Source organism: Manacus candei, unplaced genomic scaffold (genome assembly GCF_025592945.1).
Source record: "Manacus candei isolate 608988 ecotype Guabito, Panama unplaced genomic scaffold, ASM2559294v1 h1tg000052l, whole genome shotgun sequence".
NCBI classification, from domain to species: domain Eukaryota; kingdom Metazoa; phylum Chordata; class Aves; order Passeriformes; family Pipridae; genus Manacus; species Manacus candei.
The window spans coordinates 3989338-4013009 of NW_026138100.1; the positions used below are offsets into that span (position 1 = coordinate 3989338).

General features: G+C 38.0%; 1 protein-coding gene across 5 annotated transcripts in view; it reads left to right on the forward strand.

Annotated features, from left to right (window-relative positions):
• Positions 1 to 23672, forward strand: part of RGS17 (regulator of G protein signaling 17) — a 72919-nt gene that overhangs the window by 38391 nt on the left and 10856 nt on the right. For 4 of the 5 annotated variants that reach the window (XM_051801699.1, XM_051801698.1, XM_051801700.1 and 1 more), the window contains exon 2: positions 3240 to 3383. In XM_051801699.1, coding sequence (XP_051657659.1) covers positions 3265 to 3383 — 119 coding nt within the window. In that variant the 5' untranslated portion in view covers positions 3240 to 3264. Of the gene's footprint in view, positions 1 to 3068; positions 3384 to 23672 lie in introns of those variants that run through there. The other variant, XM_051801697.1, reaches the window with a different exon arrangement.

The window sequence follows — 23672 nt, forward strand, 5'->3', positions numbered from 1 at the left end:
GCAGCACTTTGCTGGCATTGTAATTAATGCTTTATCATACATATTATACTAGAGGTAGAATGCAAACTCTCCTTGGATGTATATACAGGATTTGGGGGAGTTGCTCAAATCTTAGGAAAAAAATTCTGTACTGTGAGGGTAGTGAGGCACTGGAACAGGTTGCCCAGAGAAGTTCTGGATGACTTATCGCTGATGTTGTTCAAGACTAAGTTGAATGGGCATTGAGCAACCTGGTCTAGTGAAAGGTGTTCCTGTCCATGTCAGGGGGATTGGAACGAGATGACGTTTAAGATCCCTTCCAACCCAGGCCATTCTCTGATTCTCTGATTCTCTGATTCTCTGATTCTCTGATTCTTTTCTTTTATATCTTTCTTTTTCAAATACAGCCTAAAGAGATAAGTATAACTGTACATGCAATCAAGGACTTCTCTCTTCCTTTTCTAAATAATGCATGGTCAGAAAGGGGATGGATTCTGTCCCTTCCCATACTCCAGAGCAGTCAGCATTGCAAAACAAGCAGTCTCACTCTAAAGACTGGCTAACCTGTGTGCTCTGAGCAGCCTTGGAGGAAACCATTTCTCCTGAAATGCTCTACAATGAAGAGTCATGTTTCCTCACAACTCTGTCCTGCCAGACTTACAGACCTCTGAAACAGTTGGCCGTGGCAGTCCACAAGATGAATGCTGGAGAATTTTCAGTGGTTGAGTTGCTGGGCAAGACTGAGGATGTGAACCATTCCTGTGAAAAGCCACTTCTGACTCTGAGTCCCTCTGTCGTGTGCTGTGTGTTGGGAATTGCATTTGCAGATTTTACCTTTCTGCAGCTGCACAACTCCCATCTGTTTCACTATCATGTGCTGATGGCATAAGCAAGAATGGAAGAAAGTGGTCCCCATACTCTCCTTACCTGCCTGATGTACTGTTTCTTCCCTTGCTGTAGTCCAAGTGGTCACATCTTCCCAAGGTGAACGATACAGGGACTTGAAGCAAGTTAATTTTTTTTTTCCTTTCTCCTCTGGATTAAATTTAAATCATGCCTATTCTTTTATCCAATTCACCAAGTACTTCCTCAAATGCTACTGCAAACATAGAGAAGGGGACAGCTCAGGTGAGGGAATGAGTGACTGTGAGCTGGGCAGGAGAAAAGGGAGAGAGGTATGTATTTCAGAGGCAGGAGCATCTTGTGGTGTGTTAAACTTATTGTGAAACTACAGCAAAGTCAGCAACTGTCATCATCATGTCTGAATGGATAACTTTCATCCTGGCCCCTTTATTTATAGTGCAACAGATTCTAGCCATAGTATATTTTTAATATATAGCTAAAACTGTGTAAAAAATGCTTCACTTCAGGTATGTGGGTGGAATGAATGGGCTTACAGCCCAACAAATACCTAAATATGGGTAATTTGACTCATTTCTGAAACTAATAAATTTCATTGTGTTTTTTGGGTTATACAGATATTTCTAGAATCTCTATCTTGATTAAAAGAAACAAATGTTCTTTTGTTTCTTTGCAGTCATTGCACTTGCTGAAGCAAATATCATTCACAGGCATGACACAGCTATCTATGAAATAATTTAACTGCATCATGCGCAGTCAGCAGAAGTTCAGTACTGTAATTTGGAGAAAGTGACTCCGTACTGTCACTCACTCTCTGAGCTACATATTGTGCTGCAACACATTTTCCTTATTTCCAATCTGTTGTAAAAATATGGGCAGTTTTCCAATTATGTCAGAGTATCTCTTGTTAACAACACAGGTTTACATCTGATAAGAAAAAAAGGTGTGTGGGGTTTTTTGTGTGTCATTTTAATCTGTAAGAGCAGCTATAAACCATAAGAAGTAATATCAGTAGCATAAGCAGGTGCACCCACCATGGATAGTTAAATGGTTCTTCATCGTTTGATTTGACCAAACACTCGAGAAATTACTTGATTCTGCTCAGTGACAGTGTAAATGGGAAAAGTAGTAATAACCACCAACCTTGAGTTTTGAAGCAAGAGTTCGAGTTCTGAAGCTTAGTATCCTTGCCATGTGCTGTGTGAAAGCTGTCTAGAAGGACACTATTACAGAATAAAATCTTCAGGAGTTTTAGCAACCATGTAAATGCAAACTCTCACAGCTGCTGCCTGAATGCATGCAGGTGGAGTGGCACATCCCTTGTTTGTCTGTGCATGGTGTACCCAGGTGGCAAATCAACCAAGTTTGCCTTTCCCCAGCACTCCTGGCTGTAGCAGGATGCCCTGGAGGTGTGGAGCACAGAGCATGCTGCTCACACCAGACCATTTTCTACCCACTTCTGTTTTAAACCAGGTTTCTCTCCACAGTAATCTGTTAGTACTTTTTCAAAGGCAAAAGTACTAAATTTGTTCTAATTTATGTGTTTGTACTAGCCATTACTCTGGGAAACTTATAGTTGTTGTGCAAATATGTGAACCATTAGAAGGATCCTGATATCTAAACCTCCCTAAATAACATAACTTAGCAATAAATCTTTAACTTCTTTTGAAAATTAGATAATGCATGGTATACTACTTCCAGCTGCATATTTCAAGTCACCAGAAAGAGAAATATCTTGACCTAATAAAACATAGAAAAAACTGGCAATGAGCAAGAGAAAATCTGTGACAAGAAAGTTGTCTCAAAGTTGGAGAAGCATTTTAGAAATACATATTTATCATTCATTTTATTTACAAAGAAGTAGCAAGCCTCTCAGTTATGACACTTATAACAATCTTGGCTCTTAACAGACAGCTATTAGTGCCTATATAATATCACTTACATTAATTTCTTTGGTCCAGCACTGACTAAAGAAGTAAAAAAGTAAAAAAGATCAGTTTCCAGCTCATGTTTAAAGTCATCCCACTGTATTTTTAGTACAATGGAAAGAGCTGTGATAGTCTTATGGCAAGGAACAACTCGGTCTTTCCCAAGTGCTACACAAGCTGTGTGCCTTGCTGTTCAAAACAGTGATAATAAACAGTCCTTTGAGCCCAGCCAAAGCGTTAAGAATAGGCGTGATTCAACAACACAGTAGTGTGTGTCACTAAAATGTGGTCTTTTGGAAGCTGCCTTTAGCACAGTAGAACTATTACTTGGCCAGCTCAGTTGATGGTCATGTGCTTTTGTTGCCATGAGCTGTAAAAATCAGCTGAATCAGAGATTGCTGTAGAAATGTGAATGTCGTTTATGACGGTCTGTAGTAATTCTGTACATCTCTTATGTCTGTGTTCTTATAGCCACTTGGGCACTGAAGTAGCTGAAATGAGAAAGAGGCAGCAGTCACAAAATGAAGGAACATCAGCTGTGTCTCAAGCACCTGGAAACCAAAGGCCCAACAACACATGTTGCTTTTGTTGGTGCTGTTGCTGCAGCTGTTCATGGTATGTCCTGTAGTATATTTGGTTCTGTATCCACCACAGGTAAACAATGAGAATGGAAACTGTGAAGCACTGGGAACATGCAAACTTGGGGGAGACGAGGCACAATTTAACTTTTTACTTAAAAATTTGATTTAAAAATTCCCAAATTTGATTGGACATCTTCTGAGGGGGAAAAGGAAAGAATAGTAAGTTCAAGCTATATTTACCCTACTTAAGCCATAAGTGAATGAGGAAATTTCAGTTGTAAAATTCCTGTGTGTGAATGAGAGACTTGATACTGAATATTTTATAGTTTGCATCAAAATATTTTTTTTTCTGCTTGTACTTTTGATATTGCAGTTCTTTGCATTCAGAAGGATAAAAAGGAGATGGTCATAAATGTGAATATGTGGTATCCTGTTATACTACTTAGTTATTGAATAATATATTTTCTATAAATCTGAAAATACAAGCCTTAAATTCCACTTTAAAATGATGTAGCATAATTTTAGTGGAAGAAAAAAAAGGCTCAAAGATTGTGGCTGCTTGTCCCTTCTTAAACAAAGAGTTCACTTGAAATGTCAAAAATTTAAAGTCAGTTTAAGAAATAGCTTTAAATTCTCAGTGTCTTGAGATGCATCAGGTCTTTATTTCTTACTTTTATGAACACAGTATTGAAATGCAAAGTTACAGACATGCAGTACTGTTCAGAGCCTGTGCATCCTATTGCCTAGACAGTTCAGTTTTTCTGGACTGCTCATTCTTCTGTGTATCTGTGTTATTTTCACTTGAATCAGCCATCTGGCCCCAGTCTAAAATCTATTTGCCCCAGAATATTTTAAAATACATACCAGCATTTATGCACAAGGTACAAAATGGGACAGCTTTTTTCCAGGATGCCACATCCTGGAAGCAGTAGCAGGGTGTTCCTGCCTTGGCTGTTACTTCCAGTTTCATCCAGAGGCAGAGGATATTTGGAGCAAGGATGAGAAAGAGCTCATGCTTTCACTAAGTTACTTTGCAATATGTTCAATCCATATTGCAAAAGAGGTGGAAGTGTATTAAATAGGATGTAGAGAATGTTTTTCCACTACTCTGTCTGCTGTGGGACAAGGGCAAAATGTAAGATTAGTGATACTTTCACAGGCTAGAGGTTCATTTAGCTCAGTATCCTATTTCAGGAAGTGACCTTTATTGGATGCCACAAAGAAAGGATAAAACAAGTAGACATGCACGTCTTCAACCTACCCACAGCAAAACTCCTCACAACTTCTGGCACTCTGCAGCTTAGGGAATTTCTGGCCCAGAGTTCATTTCTAACCAGTGTGGTTTATAGCCCTTGATTGATCTTTCTTTCATTAATTTGTCAAACCATTTTCAGAAGTAACTTCTTGACCTCATCTAGACTTTTGGCAGCTAGGATTTCCTGTAGCAATAAATTCTACAACAGGCCTGTGCACTCCATGAAGTATTACTCCCTTTTATTTGTTTTACTCTACTAGATACTACTTTCATTTGATGCCTCCTTGTTGTTATGATTGTGAACAACAGTGACTTATTGTTCCCAGGATGGTCAAGATTTTATAGAGCTCTCTCATATCTCCCATCAGCTGTTTTTTTCTTTCATAGTCTTCTCTATTTTAGTCTCTGTGATACAGAAACTGACCCAGACCATGATTTATCATTATCTGTCCTATATACCCACCTACCTCATGTCTCTGTATCTTTCCTATTCCCCTATCTCCTGTCTGAAGTCTGTGACTAGATCTTGCAGTAAAGACATGGATGCACCATGTTTTGTGTTTGCTTTTGACTTTTATTACTAATTCCTAGCACTCTGCTTGCTTTTTAACAACCCCAAAGATGTTTTCATAGAACTTTCCACCCTGACTACATCTCCTTCCTGAATGGAAATAAAGCTCATCATTGTGCATGTACAGCTAGGGTTGGCTTTTGCCTTGGATACTAGAATATGAATAGCCATGAAAGTATCAGTCAAATTTCTAAAACCTAAAGACAACTGATTTTATTTTGTAAGCATGCCGTATCTCAAGAAATCTTATTTAACAACTATATTTTTAAGTTTTATGAGCTTTGTGATACATGGAGTGCCTCCACTCCTTAGAATGGAGAACAGCTTATGCATAATAAATCTAAATTAGAGCAATTGCTGATTTAAAACATGACATATACCTTCATCTGCTTTAGTAATTGTTTTTGCTGTCTTTCAGGTTTTTCAGGGTTTAAGGTTTGTTTGTTTTTTTTTTTTTGTAAAGTAGATTAAACTGAGCATGGAAAAAATCCTGTCAATTTAAGCTAGTTTCTGGAATTAAGTCAAAGAACTGGTCAAAGGGGATAGTTACATCACTTGCATTTACTAAAATCAAAAAGCTAGAAAAGGTAATACAACTTTTTCAGCTGTATCTTCTATGATTTGGCAGTGTAAACTCCATTAGTGGAGAGATGGGACAAAACTCTGAAAAAAGCTGTATGACATGTTTTATAATCTCACTTGAGATGAAGTCATTAGTTGTAGTGCCAAATTCATTTAGTAAATTTGAACTGTGCAGGTAGAGTACAGATTACTGTTCTTGCCTCAGTTGTGTACTCTAAAAACTACAAAATGAATTAAAAAAAATGTAGCAAACTTTATTATTCTCTCATATATAGAGGATTCTATGAAGTTAATTCTCTAGGTTAGTTCTCTGTAATAGGAAATCCTAATCAACAATTGTAACAAGTTCTCTGGACCTAATGTAATTACATGATTAGTGATGAAGACAATGCTTTAACTGTCAATATGAAGATTAGAAGAATTTTCTTCTGCTTTTCCAGCTGTGTGTGTGACTGAGGACAGTTCTTACATCACTAACCCCTTATTGCCTCAACTTCCTCACCATTCATTGAAATGTGCAGGTTTTAGTAAGAAATTTTCACTTTTTCCTGTTTGAAGAGTTAGTTCAGTAGTTCGTATATCCACACAAATCATTAGAGTTCTAAAAATATTTTTGACAGTTAAAGCATTGTCTTCATCACTAATCAATCCAGCAACAGTTCCAGACAGGTATCTCTTGAGAAATTCATGTTACTCGAATACTAAGACCTCTGGAACTAGAGAAAGCATGTAATTACATGTAATTTCATTGCTGAGCACAATGTCATATGGTATGGAATATCCCTTTGGTCAGCTGCAGTCAGCTGTCCCAGCTGCATCCCCTCCCACCTTTTTGTGCACCCCCAGCCCGCTCGCTGTCAAGGCAATATGAGAAACTGAGAAAACCTTAGGGCTGTGCAAGCACAGCCCAGTAGCTGCTAAAACATTGATGTGTTACCAACTGTTTTGGTCACAAATCCTAAACATAGCATCATATGGATTGCTATGAAGGAAATTAACTCCATCCCAGCCAGACCCGGTACATCTATTGGTACTGATAATTGTTAGGACAGCAAATTGCTCAGTTTACAAGGACAAAGCAAGACTGATTACCAAGGTTTGCTCAGACTGGAAAAGATGGAGATAAGCAGGATTATTAAAATGGCCATTTTATTTTAATAGGTATGCTCAGGACATTGCCCAGCTAGCTTAAGTTCTGAACTTATTTCTGAGCATCAGTAGTGAAGGAAGCAGTCCTCCTCAGTGGAGAAAATAAAGTGCTTTGGAGGTTCCCAGCCGGAAAAACTTGTCCACTTACACCAGAAGCAGATAATATATCCTTGTGAAGATCTTCTATAGGACCTTCCTCTCTTCAGTGACCAAATATAGACCTTAGGCACTCACTTCAGGAAGACTGCCTCATTAAAGCAGCTAACAGTTAAGTACCAGTCAGGTAGCCAAGGTCCTGGACTGAATCTAATCCCATGTCTTAAGTTTCTGCAAAACTCCATTCCAATGGAGGACAGAAGAGAGTGCTTCCTTACTAGGTATAGTTTCAAAGACTTGAGTAGCCTAAGAGTTGCAAAATTTGCAGTAAGACTCCTAACGTGACAGTTTATAATTTCCTCAGTTATACTTTCTCCAGAGAGTTGCTCCAGTGTATTTAGAACTGTGACTTTATAGTTTTGAGCTCAGTTTAGCAAGGTAAGAGTAGTAAGCCTGCTATTTCACCTCCCCAACCTTATTTAGCAATCCATTACTCCAGCTTCCTGAGCAGACATGAAGACAGTTGTTCTCTTGCAAACAATTGTAAATCACATTCTTCAAAAAACTCTCCAGATGCTAGCACAAGGAGGTTGGCTTTTCTGCCAAATTTATATTGCTTCCTCCTTTGTCTCCCACCCAAAGCAGGAGACATATCTTTTCATCCTTTCTTCCTTTCATAAGGTGCTCAGTGAATCTGAAAACGGTGGGACACTGATGCCAAATAATCCCTCTGCTTTTACTATACGCAGAAGGCTCACAAGGGATCTAACATCTACCCTGCAAGAGACCTTAGCAGTATGGCAGTCTGGGGGACATGAAAAGGCTTCCAGGGGATAAGTGAAGATGATGGCTTAACTTTCCTTGTAGCTTGATTTAAATGAGTGAGCCTTTACCTGAAAGGGAACCATTAAAGTAACTGCTTAAGACTTGTGGAAGAGAGTTTAACATATACAAGAGATGCCAGGGAAGATAAGGTATGTGCCATCTTGGCAAAGAGTTACTCTTGGCAAGAAACCTCTCTCCTCCAGTTCTTATAACTTGTCTATGACTGTTGTGAGTTATGTCTGAAACTTCTTCCTGATGACCTCCTTACACAAATATTTTTCTTTATTAACAGGAACATTTTCCTTGCATGGGTTTAGCAATTTACTTGGGCCTACCAGAAGATGTTTCTGTCACTGGTACCATGAATATGAGATGACAGAAACAGTTCTAAGGAAAGATTTAAATTACATTAATTCTTTTCTCTACAACGTTATCTTACTGATAACAAACAGAGTGTGCATGGTATTCTAAATGAAAAAAAAAAACAACAAAACCCCCCACTTTTTTATTTTTGCTCTTCCCACCACTCTAGTACTTTGAGAGGAATAAATTTTTCCTGGCATATTCAATGTTAGTTTGCTATCGAAAAATTGTGTCTAAGCTTTGCATGAGTCTACACAAGTTAATCTCTGGGGGCCATAGTCATGGCTGCTTTATCTTATTTAACTATGGTAGAAAGTTTGGGGAAGAGGGAGGCAAAGAAATTATGGGGAAAAAAACCAATTTAATGCAATGAATTATAGCCACATATTCTGAAATATGTGAATAACAAAATGCTGGAGCCTGGCTGACTTTTTTGTACCAGCCCACCTCTAGTGTACTTCTAGTCTAAAAGTTCTGCTGCAGACAGGCATGGGAAGAAGGATATGGATTTTGTTTAAGCTTTTAACAAGAAAATAAAATCCTTATCTTTGAAACAAAAGTGCTGATTTTGAAAAATATATTTTGGGTTTTAATTTTATTTTTAATTCTTCTTTTCCTCCCTGAACACATAGGACAACACATCTGAAACAGAGGTACTCAATTCTCTGTGTTTTACTTTTTCAAAACATCACACCTGAGAAAAATCAAGTGTGGAAAAGTGCATCAAGAATTATTGTACTCTAGTGCAGAATACCGAACTACAGGCTACTGTACTCTATTTTATCGAAATAGGTGATATTTTTAAAAATATTTAATGGGAAAAGGTGTTCCATTCTGAGCCTTTTTATACTTTAAAAATTCACAAGACATCTTTATATTTTTTTCATTTGCTTTTCCAGAGGTCAAAGATGAAAACACTCCCACTCCTTCCCGGAGAATAATTTATTCTGAGGTATAGTAGGCTCAGCTAGCACAGGAACTCATGCTTTGTGTGTCTATGGGACAGTATCATCTCCATCGTCACAGTGTGATAGGCAGCACTGGTGCTTTCTTAGGAAAGGAGCACCAGTTCATCCGATTGGTAGTATTTAAAGCTGGATAAAATCTGTTATCTGACCTGTCACACAAGCTACTGAATGTGATATTCCTGAAAATCAGTCTTAAATCACCTTGTCTTTAAGTCCACATATCCTCAGTGATGAGTCCATGAGAGAAAGCTGGCAGACTTTCTTCTTGTCACTGGAATACACCATGGAGTGAAGTATGGGCTAAGGATCTAAATACTTAGTCCTCAGAAATGGACATCTCAATGTTCCCTGGGCTACTTAAAATAAAAAATTGAAATTCTCAGCATTTGGAAAAATAAGCAGAAGACACTCTAAAAATAAATAGGTTCTCCAGTATTTTTTTCATTCTTCTTTAAGTTAATAGTGCTTATTAAATAATACCCAAGTAAAGCATTTCTTTTCCCTTTCAAGCAAAAGAAAAGGATGATCTATAAAGTGAAAAAGAAATCATAGCAGAGAAGCATGTCTTCCTAATGTGTATGATATTTAATAGGCTCATTCTTCTTTACAGTTAAGACAGAGCAAGTGATTTTGTTGGCAATTCATGTAAGTTTAGGTTCTCAGGGCAGGCTGGGGACAGGTGGCTCTGTGCATGCTTGTTTACACAACTCTTCAAAGGCATCACAGGCTGACTTGCCAACCTCCGGGCTTGTGCCCTTCTGTGACACTGGGTCAGATTGTCAGTGTTAGCCTAATAATTCCTGGAAATCTTCTCTCCTTGAGCCAGAAAACAAATATACCTCGTATATGATTCAACATGCAGCTTATCCCAGAGCTCCAGAAGTGGTGAGTAAAGGCAGCTTTGACCACTTCCTGCACCTCCCTGTGAAGCAGATGTGAAACGCTACCTTTCAAAAGAGGGGAAGCACATATCTTCTACATAAATGATGACACAAGGTGTAAAGGTGTGCTAGATGAGCTCACAGGTATACTAACTGCTGCTAACTAATAATTTTCCTTCATCTACTTCCAAGGAGTAAGATATGAATGCAGGAAAACAATGTTCCTGGCAAACCAAAAGGACTTTTGAAATAAAATTTATAGAAAACAAAATTTAATGTAAAAACAACTGAAGGAAGCTTAAAGTTAACCTGTTAAATCTCATGAGAGCCTGCCTTGGTCACTGTTCTAAATTAATCAAATATATCTCACCTCTCGTTATCAAAAAGCAGCCAAGAAATCCCTATATCCAAGCTCATGAACCACCTTATATCTTCCTCCTTTCTTCTTCTCAGCCTCCTGCCACCTACTTCCAAATTCCTATGGAAGCACAAGCTCTTGCACAGCCTTGGAGCAGGGGCAAGAACTGTGAGCCACCAGCTCCCACAGCAGCAAGGGGTTTCCACAGGCCATTTGCTGTGCAGAAGCAGCTTTGGTGCAGGCCATTGCTTTGCAGGACATGCAAAGTAAATCAAAATCTCTAGGAGAAAGCTGTAAGCTACACACTGCATTTATTTTGGCTAGTGATGCAAAGGGCTGGTCACTAAGGCGCTGCTGGTTTGCTGTGAATTCATGGTGAAAGCACAGAGATGCACAAGACACTACACAGATGTTCAGCATATATAATTAACTTTAAATTAATTTCCAACCAAGAACCCTGGTTTGAAAAACCTTAACACCATAAACTGAGTCTAGCTCCGTGTAAACTCATAAATGTTTCTGTTTTCAAAGGTATGAGGTAAACTTGTTCCTCCCCATAATAAAATAATAAAAATAGAAGGCTAATGCAAAGAGCAGAGCAACAGTTTCTTATGCAGCTGGTCTGTTAACAGTGGTAGAATCCCCATTAACATCAAAACCAGGCCTGGGCTTTCTGGGCCAAGCTTTCCTAGTATCAGGATTTTATTCTTAATAATTTAAACTTTGAAAGTTCATTTCATTTTGAGGAACAGATGAAGGCTCATGTGTTTACTGACATTTTTACCCATCTGTGATAACACGGGCAGGTTAGAGGATGAGTAGATTGTAAACATAATAGATTAGCAAATTTTAAATAAATGTTTCTGAAGATTTACAAATGAAATGCATAGATTCTTTTGTGTGTAATACTACTAAGATACAAAAACCTCATCAGTCTAACTGCAGAAAATAGTCCTATTTTAAGCAAACAATTCTGTAAAGAAAATTACAGTGAAAAAAAAAATCCAGAACTGCAATCCTCCTAAATTGAAGAATAAATACATGCTCAGAGGGGATTTGGGATTACACAAGGCTCATTCTAACTCAGTGGTGCAAAAGATACTGACAGTAGCTCCTTAGAAGGAGATAGCAGGCTAAATCTAGTTAACTTCAGAAAAGAATCTTATTCTGTCCTGGCACAGCACACAAGAGTGTATTCAGGGACAGCTGCTCTTGAGGAGACTAGAGGGAGAGAAAGCAGTGGCAGAATCACTTCCACTGGGTAAAAGCAGCTTGGTGCCTCCTCTGAGGCTGTTTAAGAGATGGATTGCTTCAGAGCATCAGCATCTTGGCTCTCCCTCACCCCTCATACCAATATCCCACCTGCCTATGCCAAAATGCTATTCAACTTGGTGTCTGTGGAACAGTGGCTGAAGGAAGATTCATAATGTCATGACAGATTATCTGTCACCAGCACACAGCTTGACTGTTGCTGTGGAAAAAAAGAAAAAAAAAAATCAGGAGTGCTGAGAATACCTGAGTCCAGCTTATGCTGTGATTTTCAGATATTAGGAGTTTGGAGCCCTTGAAATCTCTCCTGATAGGGTTTAGGCTGGTTTTGTGTTTCCTTATTACAAATTTGCAATTAGATATTTACACAAAGATGCATTAACTCAGGAGTCCATGGAAAACTGCAAAAATGGAGAAGTATGTGAAAGGTCAGAATGGGTCTGAGATCAAAATATAAGCTGAAGTTAGGCATGTTGATAGATGGCGACATTTTAAAGGTGCCAAGGTGGCCTTGAAAAGCCTCTGAACTTTATTCATTGTGGAATAATAAAAACTTAAGTATTTCATATGCAAAACCAACAACAAAATACCCTTATCCAAATTAAGCACACTGGCTGTGTCTATACCAGTAAATTAAGCATGGCAAGGGTCTAATATGGGCTGCAGTCAGCCTGTACAGTTAAATTGTTAGGAAATGTTAACTCCCTGGCAGAAATTAGGCCATTGCCAAAGTGCACAGTCTCAGGCAATGGCCTCTTGTAGGTGCAGAAAGCCTGGATTTGGGGTATGGGCTTTCATGGGCTGGCTACATGGTGCCAGTCAACTTCAGGACCAGAAAATTCTCCCAGACCATTTTATCTGCAAGAATAAATGCAGTTTGTAGTTCCAAAACAAATGGGAAAAAAATTAGGCTACTAAAGTCTGTTAGCAGCAGAATTTCCATTTTACTTTGGTTTATTTTTTAACCATGTATAATTCCAAATCGGTTTAAAATGTCAGTTAAAAGAGGAATAAACGTCTGCTGCTTATAAGAGAAAAAAATGAGAGAATGGTTCATGGAAATGAGTCTGGACCCCTAGTAGGTAACACTTACAAGGTGGAGATCCTCTCACTAGAAAAGTGGGTCAGATATTCGTTATGCAAGGAAGAAAGGCAAAGGACACACAAATCTTGTCTAGTCACCCTTAATAATTCCATAGCACTTATATTTGTCTAGATGTCAGCTGGTTCTTCTGAAGTGCCTGATTGAAGGCCTGATACAGGCAGATGCTGAGCACCCATTATGAAGGAATGTATATCTTCAGTTCTTGTTGCCATCCATGTTGAAAGTGCTTCCCAGCTGAGGGCCTTGTCTGACAGAAGGTCTAGAAACGAGCACCAACAAAACAGATATCTGTAATATACACAGACTGGCACAGAGGTTCTCAAACCTGTTTGTCATCTGGACAAATGTTAAGTGGAAGATCCCCCATCTTACTTGACTGTGATGTGGGTAAACATAAACTAGTTCGCTCCAGGCTAATTTCACGAAATATAGTGTTCATAAACATCATGGTAGGAATTATCCTTTACAAATTCCTAAAATGCTCTTTAACTGGAGAACTTCAGAACACCTTATGAAAAAGAAAAATGTGAATTTAGTATGAATGTTTCCAGGCATCTCTTCCCATTTGGAAACTACATCCCATTCTGTGGAATCAAAGGAATGACTCTATGCAGGCTCACTTCTTTACTGTTGCTGCTATTTTGATTTCTGAAAAGTAAAAATAATTAAAAAAAGCCACTACAGAAACTGAGACTAGGCTCATTTATGAGAATTAATTGATACCATTAGGCTTGCTTGCTAGTGATTTGGAGGGCTTTTATTCATCTAGCTACCCTTTCAAGGAATACAATTTACATTTCTTTGAACACTACAGAACTGCCACTTTTAATTGTCTCAAATATGTGAAGGAATTGCTTGCAAAATAGCTGTAGCCAGGAGTAAGGACACTGCAGAGTGTCTAGTAATTAAATGTATTCATCATACAAGATGGAATATGAATGGTAATATTATTCTAAATGAAGGAATGAAGATGGCAGCCAGACTAGTGATCTAGTTGGGTGACCTGACAAGAGAAATACATCCTTGAGTTGCATATTGCCTAAAGCAGAAACCAATGCTATAGTAATGAAACAAAGCTAAAGTACCTAGAAATCATTGGCAAGCAAACTTTGGCAACCCATGAATTTCTTACCTATACAGAAATTACATTCCACATCTTAGAACAAAAATCTCAAAAAAAAATAGCCTAGAAAGGATTAAAAGTTTCTAAAAGTTGTAATTGCTTCTGTTGTGGCTATCATTATGCAAAAGCAGTATAATCTCTTTAAAGTAGAATCCAGCAGAAAGTGTATTTTCTTACAGATTTTCAGAAAAACAAGATACAGGCAAGAAAGATCTTAGGAAAGCCAGATTGCTTTAAATCACTAGTTCCTTCCACTCTTGAACAGTTACAACTTTTGCTCAGTGGTAGTCTAAGTTTGAGGGAGATGCTGTCCTTTATTTCAGAAGTTCAAGTACAGTACACACTGGTAATTTCCATCCACCTCTGAACTCCTGCTGAGCTGCAATATCTGTAGCTAGGTAGTTCAAATCAGTTGCACAAGAACAGAGGAAGAAAACAAGTTCAGCAAAGCTGCCCATTAAAGTCTCCTTTCACATAACGTTTAGCCTGCGTTGACCTTGAGACCACGGTTCTCTCCTTCACCCTTGAGTCATCCTTTAATGTAAATATAATTGCATTTTTTAAGTAGCCTCTCCCAAATATTCCTCAATTGCAGTCTCTTTTTAAATATAATTGCAGTAAATGTGGTGTTTATGGTACTAGTGGCCCCTGGAGCACTATGTCCAGTTCTGCACTCTTCATTGCAAGAGTCCTGGATATGCTGGAAGAGTACAGCAAAGGGCCCCTAAAATGACTGGGGGACTGGAGCACCTGTCCTCTGAGGAAAGGCTGAGAGAGCTGACACTGTTCCACCTGGAGAAAAGAAGGCTCAGGGGGTCTTATCAATATGTATAAACACCAGAAGGGAGTAAGCAAAGAAGATGGAGCCAGGCTCTTTTCAGTGGTCCCCAGTGACAGGACCAGGGGCAAGGGGCACAAGCTGTAACACAGGAGGTTCCCTCTGAACATCAGGAAACACTTTTGTAAGTGTGAAGATGTCCTGGCTTAGGAGTGGTATTCCTCAGTTTAGTACTTCCACTAAAAAGAAAACCACAAACCACTCCCCTCCCCGCTCCCATGGGAGATACCAAAGGCAGAGATTATGGGTTGATATAAGAACAATTTACTGGAAACAGCAGTGAGGAAAGAAAACAAACAGTAACAGCAACAACACTGATAACAACAGTATACAAAAGAGAGGATGATTTACATGCAAAATGCTCACTAAGCCAAGAAAATGAACAGTGGCAGATGGACTCTACACCCACCACCCTTGCCCCGGACTGGCAGCCACACCCACCTTCTTCCCAGATGCGAGAGTTCTTACTTCCGCCCCCTGGAGATGATGTGAGCGGTATAGAATAACAACCTAGATATGCCCCTCCAGCCCCAGGCTGTACCCCCTCACAGCTACTATGGAAAATTTAAATCTATCCTGCCTGAAAACCAGCACAGAAGGTTAGTGAGTACCATCACAGGTTGCCCAGAGAGGCTGTGGACTCTCCATCCTTGGAGATATTCAAAAACTGTCTGGACACAATCCCAGGCAGCTTTCTCCAGGTGGCTCTGCCTTGAGTGGGACAGGGGCATGTGGGCACAGTGTGGACAAAATGACCTCCTCTGTCCCTTTCAGCCTCAGCCATTCTGTGATTCTGTATTTGTGTGATTCTGTGTTCAGTTTGGCAAAGACTGAATTCAGATCTTAAATGTTGGCAAAACAGTTCTGGATATATCTGTGGGCATCTTAGAAGAATGTTGCTTTTCTCAAGGGCTTTCCAGCAGGTTAGCTTTTCCACTATGAATACACTTCTAAACATGTTCTAAAAGAAGAAAGAATCAGTATAAAATATACATCAAAGATCACACTGCAAGTAGCAATCTATGATGGAAGATGCATCGACTTGCGGATTTCTGATTTGACAAGGCTTTACTTTCTAATTATTCATGATGTCCCAAAGGAAAATGTAGTGTTTGGACAAATTTGACAACTTGTCTGCCAAACGTATGCTGAATTCAACTTCTATGGAAAATACAGCAGGAGAATACAACTTCATGGCTTTAGAAAGAGACTGTTAATCTGATTGTCCCTTATGAAGAGAAAGGTTACCAGATTTTAGATCTATTCCATTCTAAATCATTAAATACACAGGAAAGGGAAGAGAGTGAAACACTGCAGATTCTCTAAAACCTTTTTAAGTACATGCTTTACCAAGCACATCCCTCTATGACTTACTTTAGTTTAGCATTCATATTTCAGTAAGGATGATCTACCTTCACGGTGGCATGTGAGATGCAATTTAATAACCTTACATAATGATCTTACATAAACTCCAAAATCTTGGCCAAGACTTCCCATTAACAGAGAGATGATTATACTTTTAAGCAGTAGATCACTGGGTTTAATTCTCAAGCTGAGGACTAGCACAACATAAGACTATCAGGACAGAGCTAAACATCTTAACTGACTAGACCTTAATAGTCTGAGGTGCTCCAGATATCTTAAACCTTATTTCCACCAATCTCCTTTTTCTTTTATGGCTTATAGTTGAATCTGTAATGACTGACCAATTACGCTGAATCCAACACAGTAGTAAGAAAGCACTACAATAGAAAAGCAGAAGGAAATTGAAGCCACTCTCCCCCAGATTATGGCAGAAAGATTCAATCTCTCATGAACTGAGTAGTTCCTTGTTTTTCATGGGGGAGTTCACAACTCTGAACATGGATGAGCTGGTCTTATTATAAGCCTTTGAAAAAAAGTACTCACAGAACTTAGTCCAGGTTTTCACAAAGAAGAAAGGAAGGTCCTCATTAATCCATAATATTTTTAAGTGTATTTCCTTCTAAACACTTAAATATCTCACAGGGCTAAAAGCTGTTCCTTCAACAGAAAAGTCTAAATAGCACTGCAAGAGGAGCACTATAGCACAAAGACAGGAGAATTGGCAGTGATTCTTTCAGTCACTCCTGGGTTGCTGCTGCAGCATTGGTGTCAGAAATACAGCAGTGAACAGGCCAAGATACTCGTGTGTAGGCACAAGTTTGACTGCATCTCTTTATTCCAGTGTCCACATACTCCACAGCCATACCATCAATGCTACTTTTCTAGAAATCTCAAGACTGTTTTAGGGAAGTAAGTATACCTCAAATACAAAAAACAAATGCAGTTTTTGCTGTGCTTTAGGATTTTTATGTGTAAGGCATTGCTTTTCATGCTTCTCCCCACAGTTCTTAGTATAAATGTCATTCTGAGTGAAAGGTGGAGGTGCTGTTTGCAGGACTCTGAGAGATGAGGCTCTAATAAATACATATCAAGAAGTTAAGAATTATAGTTGCTGGATTTTCCAATGAGCTGTTTTCTTAACAGAAAATCTCTTTTCTTCTAATTAGAAAGCCTACTGGAAAAAAAAATCTCCTATGAAAAAATGTATTTTTTCTAAAGAGCTTCTTAAAGTTAAGCACAATATTTCATTTAAAGCTATTGTTTTATTACCCTAACTAGAATTACTCACAAAAGACTAGTTAGAATAATGGTAACTAACAATGAATAAAACCAAGACAATTGATTATTTAATTTTAAAATGTAATGATAATTATTTTTAAAACCATCAAAACCAATTATGAAATTTCATTAATTTCATTAAACTTTTCCACAAATGCTGTTTTGTTAGAAATCCAATTTAGAAGTAAATTAATTTTAACTGTCAAATCTGTGCAAAACAGAAATTCAGTTCCAGTCGGCAATATTCTCCATAAAACCCCAGTGGAAGTGCCTGTGAAACAGCTTCTGCATCCATCCTGGGTAGCAAAAATCAGACCAGAAAATTTACATCTTGAGCTCCTTCTTTGCTCACAGAAGTTATGGTGTGCAGAAATGTGCACATGGGAGCCAGAAGTCTGCCTGCATTTACTGTTACTGAGTCCTGAGCGGACACTAAGCTTTTCCATTGTGTTCACAACACATACAAGTGCTGAACTATTTCTTACAGACTGTTTCTAAGCTGTATGCTCTTCAAACAAAGAGATGGAGAAAAGGGAAAAAAATATGAACTACACCACACTACAACACAGCAAACTGAATCAAGGGGGAAAATACCACCAAGAAAAATTGGAAAGGAAGAAATTGTATGTTTTCCAGCCATTGGAAGATACAAAGCATCTGTTTTTATCATTTATTTCATTTTATCTTACTTTTTGTGACCTGTGAGAAAAAAAAAGGCCACTTATCATGGCAGCCTCTATAGTTACAGGTCAAAGTAATGAGACCACAGTGTAAGCTGAATGAAAAGCTAGGAGGTTTGTGACTCTGCATTCCTTCCCTCACTTGAAGCTTTGAAATATTGGAGAGGTTTTAGTTGTAATACAAAACCTCCAGGATGGTAAACTTGCAAATACTTGCATTATTAAAAAAAAAAAAATTGTTTGAGTTTTTTAGTTACATGAGGTAAGATTTGCAGAATCAGATGTCAAGTTTATAAATTCTCCTTGCAAACAATTTTTTTCACTCTAAAACAACTGAATCCAGGTTTGTTTGTTTTTTTCTCTTAAAAACAATTTGGATTATACATGCCTCTTGCACCATCTTATCACCTAAGGCAAATGTAACTCTGGCACGCAGGAGACTTAGCACCACAGGTACCTGGACTTTTTGAAAGGAGTTTATAGTTTCAGTAGACACTGCCAAGTAGGCTGATTATAACCTTATGGTAATTGTTGGCTTTCCCTCAACAGACTGCTTTCCTATGTCAGTCTGCTAAACACAATCTCCATCATTTAGTTTTAAGCACAAGACAATTTTTTACTCAGAGTAGGATGTTGCTATTTTTCATTAAAATTCTAACTCATTTTCAGTATAAAATTTTACATCCTACATTTCTGTACTGAATCCAGTAAAGATCTGAAAATCATATCTTCTTAAAAAATAGAATGGACACTAACAACAACAAAAAATCCTTCACATTTTTTTTATCTTTGTTTCTTCTTTGTAACAAAAATTATTATGTTCTACTGAGTTAACCAGATTCCAATCCACTGGCAATCAAGCAAGTGATTCCAAAGGCTCTTGACCACCTTTTCCCTCCAAAGTCTCTCACAGACTACCAGTTCAGACATATGAGAATACCAAGTTTGTAATTCTTACTGTTTCACTTCTTTCTGTGGATGAACTGCACATCACTTATGTTTGTCTTGCAGACAGCCAGGAGTCTACCCAAGTCTCCACTCTAGAATTCATGTAATACCACAGATTTGCTCTGCATTTCTATATTTTGCATATACTGATATTATTACAACAGTTGTAGAGCTTTAGTCTGTCCTGTTATTCTTACAAGGACATGAATTCTCTGAGGTCAGATAACAGATGCATCCTCTTTCCCTCTGATACAGCCAGGGCCCTGAAAGATATAGTGCAAGTTTTTCCTGAGCCTATGAAAATGTCTAGTACAAGGCATCGCTTCTTCATAAAAATAATGATTCTAGCTCTAGTTTTTCTCATAATAATTATTCTGGATATTATTAATTTTTATTCTGGATATTATTATATCTGTAACAAAAAAAGTTAATTCTTTTCCTAAGTTTAATAGAAGCAGGTCTTTTACCCTCTACCCAGGTTAGAAAAAAACCCAAAACGTTATCCTTGGATAATATTGTTCATGTAACATTTCATTCTCATGAATACCTATTTTTGTGACATTAAAAGGAAGATAGAAGACAGCATTACTGACTAGACTCAAAGTGATTTGAGATTACCACAGCTGTATTGTTGTTTATGAATGGATCAAAATAATATTGTAGTTATTTTTCAATATTATTGCTTTGCACAGTATAGCAAAATCATCATTCTCCTCTGTTAATAAACAAACAAGTACAGTCCTAACTAGTATTCATTGACACCAGGCTTAAATATTTCATCTGTCAGAAAAAAAAAAAAAAGGTGTCAGAAAATAAATAAGTTTTCATAAAAGAAATTAAACAGTGCCAGTATAGTTGTATTTTGCATTGTCATATGGGATATGGGGACCACATCTATCTCTGACATCTACCAGAGCATGCTTCAGCATGTAGGAGTGAGCTTCTGAATAAAACTGTGCAAACAATTGATTTTTCAATGACTGACTGTTGAACCACAGTATTAAAAACAATCTGGTCAGATTGGCCCACAATCAAAAATGAAAAAGATACTAGCATGCACTTTTTCTGCATCTGAATTTGACCCCGAAAAAATAAGTTTCTGTTCATATATCATGTTTTAAGCCAGTCACTTGTAATAAAAGTAAAGGAATCAGAGAGCGTGGAGATCAGCAAGAGCACCGCCACTTTGAATGGAAGAGTGAAGGTATTTACCCAGCTGGTGAAAGATGAAGGGTTGTTGCCCATCTTTGTCTTGGAGTTTTCAAAAACACCTTCCCCATACTTCAGGAAAATGCACTAATCATATGTTCTTGTTTTCATGTGCAATAATGTTTGTTTAAAAGATTTTCCTCCTCCAAACAGTCATGAAAAATTATTTCCTCTCTGAATCTGTTTGGTAAATTTGACTTGTGTTTGTCAACACTTTTGGGGAATGGTCATTTTATATCATCTACCCAGTGGAATTTTAAAATCACAATTACATCTTGGGATTTTTTGGTGGGGAGAGTTGTGGGTTTTTTTTTTTTTTAAGAAAACTAAAAATATCGTGTCTCTTGATCTGATGATTATAAAAATTCCTAGGAGTAGGATAGGGTGAAGTGTGGTGCCAGTGAGATATATTCTTTCAAAGGGTAGATCAGTGAAGGAAACGTCAGAACATCTGTTACCCAGAGAATCTTAACTGAATATTGATTTTCACCTGAAAACTAAATTATGCCTTTAGATTGTATGTGCAATTGACTTAATGTGGCCTTTTTGCTGGAATAAGGATGGTTTTTGTGTTACAGTGGTGGCTTGAAGGCTCATGGCCCTACTAAGTGACATACACAGGTTCAGCCTCAAATGCAGTCACTGCCCAGCAGAGCCTAGCATCTACAAACTTCAGCCAAGAAGTAGAAACTAAGTGCAGATCTCCTGAATGGCCACCCAATAGCCTACCAAACTAGTGCACAGTGTCCCAGTTTGATTTCTACTCCTTATTTTCATGACAGCAATAAAAACCACCACTAAGGCAAGAGGTTTTAATAGTCACATTGTCTTCAATGCCAGACATAATTGCAAAATACTGTGGTGATATACTGCATATGATACACATAACTGAGAAAATGCCTGAGTGAGTAGTAACTGGTGTCAGCCATGCATGAGCAGATTAACCTTGGCACCTGTCACAATGGCATGGTTTTCTTGCCATGCTGATAACAGTCGTTTCACTGATTCACCAGATTTAGGCTAATGGTACATAAGAACCTGGCCCTTGGGAAGCAATTAAATACCATTTGTTTACTGGATATACAGAGAATGAAAGATCAGGTCCAAGTTCTAATTTACTTTCAGTTTCTTAATGGCAGTAGAAGACAAGTGCAGCAGTAGGGATGAGACTTACAAAAAAGCTAAAACCACCAGATGGAAACACCTGGAGGAAGAGTCAGTGAGATGTTTGCTCTTAAATTAGTTCAACTCTCCTGATGATTTTTCCAATTAGCTTGGCTTTTTTACCTTCTCATGCACCAGGGTGCAGCAATACTGATTTAGCTAAGTAATTACACAACAGAACAATTATTTAATTGCTGAACGTGAATATTAACAGCCAAATAATAGCGGCTAAATAAATAAAGGTTGTTTTTTCTGAATACCAGTATTTCCTCCAAAAACACATCAGCTAGGAACCTGGACCAGTTTAACCTTATTTGTGTTCATTTATTCAATTTGTATACTTCTTCAAGTAGTCCCTGATCATTAACATTTTTACTTATAAAGTGTGTGAAGTTGCAAAATGGAAATACACTGACTCCAAACAGAAATTTCTCATAACAATACTGTTGCAGTAGTTAAAGAAACTTATTGGGTTTGTAGCAGTCAGGAACCCAAGATATATTTGAAAGGTACATCAAGCTCAGGCCGCTGAAGTACTTTTAACTGTACTCTCCAGAGCAATAAAATCAGCATACAAGTGGGCAGAACAAACCTTCCACAGGAACAGAAAACAAACACGTGCTATGCTTGCCATTTAAACTCTGTCATTAGACATCCCAAACTCTCTCTTTTTAAGGCATTAGTAGTTTTGTTGTGCTTTTATCATGTGTGCTATCGATTTGCACTCTAAATTTTAAAGATATCTGCTGAGTGTATTCCAACTAATAAATAATAGTAGCATCATAGATGTTAATTTACATCAGATGTCTCTCTAGAACACTTCCATTTCATCTAACTATTTTTGATAAGGTATATCAGCAACTTCCTCTTCTTAAAGCCTTAAATAAGTAAGATCATTTTGTTAATCTTTAGCCTGTTACTTTTAGTCTGTTTAGTTTTACACTATACAGCATAATTCTTCTGACATAATCAGCTAGCTTCAATGATGGATTAAAGCATCAGGGACATCAGGTATGCAGGATGCCTTTTCTGCTGTGGACTGCTTAAATTCCACAGAGAAATGTGAACAGACAGTGTATTTCTAGCTAAAGATAGCAACACAGGAAAGAGCAGTGCAGTGTAGTCATTTTGAGTTAAAAGGTAGCAGTCTGTTATTGTGATCAGTTATTTAAAGCCTGCATTCAAGTTAGCTTTGCAGTCACAAATGTGTAAATATTTAATTTTTTTTTTCTCAGAGAATATGAACCAGTTCCTTGAGTGAAAACAGAACATGTCTGAATTGAATGTACTTCTGTATAAAAATGATGGTTTCATTCACAGGAAAAACATATCAAAAGTAATGTATCTAGTGGAATGGATCTGCCTTGACAGATGTAGATAAATAAAAGTTGAAATGTAGTGCTAGTGGTTGTCACTGGAAACATAATGCAGAATTTAGGCCAAGATGCATTATAAATTTAGCACAGTTTTTAATGCAATACCCAAACGTGAGAAAGTGTTCCAACCCAGTATAACACTTCTGTCTGTAGAGTCTTCCCTATTTTGCAACTCTGACTAAATTCAGCCATTAAACTCCACATATGAATGCTGAGATGAAGGAATCAGTGCCAAGTGTGTATCTTATATTGTCACTCTGGTTTAGATACCAGAAAAGTGATATACTATGTTCCAGACCCACCATCTGAACTTTTTATTGAGACGTAGTTCTGTAGAAAATCAAAACGCATAATGCCTACCTGTTACCCTGTTGATTAAAACAAAAAAAAAAAGTGCAGTGAAGTTAACATGGCTTTCTTGTCCGTTTTCCTCACCACTCACTACTTCACTGTTTCCCCTTCATCAACTCATGATAGTTTCCCTAAGTCTAGCAAAGGTTTTGTGTGAGCAAAACAAACAGTACTTGATCTCAGACAATAAATTAAATTACCAGTGTAGACTGACTGCTCTCAGATGAGTCACTTTCTACTTCCAGTAAGACTCCACATCCTTGGACATCTACTGCCTGACAAGTAAATTATATCAGTACAGTTTAGCTGCTGCTCATGTGGTGAAGGAAAACAAGTAGCTTCATTCTCTTTTAGACAGACTTAGGTGAACACCCTGTTACATTTGCAATGTACACAAGCTGTTTCCTCCTTCCGTGGTGTTATTCTTCCATGGAACTAAAGGACATTCAGTTCTCTGCATCCAGCAGAGAAGATAAATGCTGCTCTACCTGTGGACTGCAAAGGAGGGAAGGAGGCAGGGAGAGAGAGCAGCTTTGTGCCTTCCCTGCTTCTCCCTCACCCCAACTTTG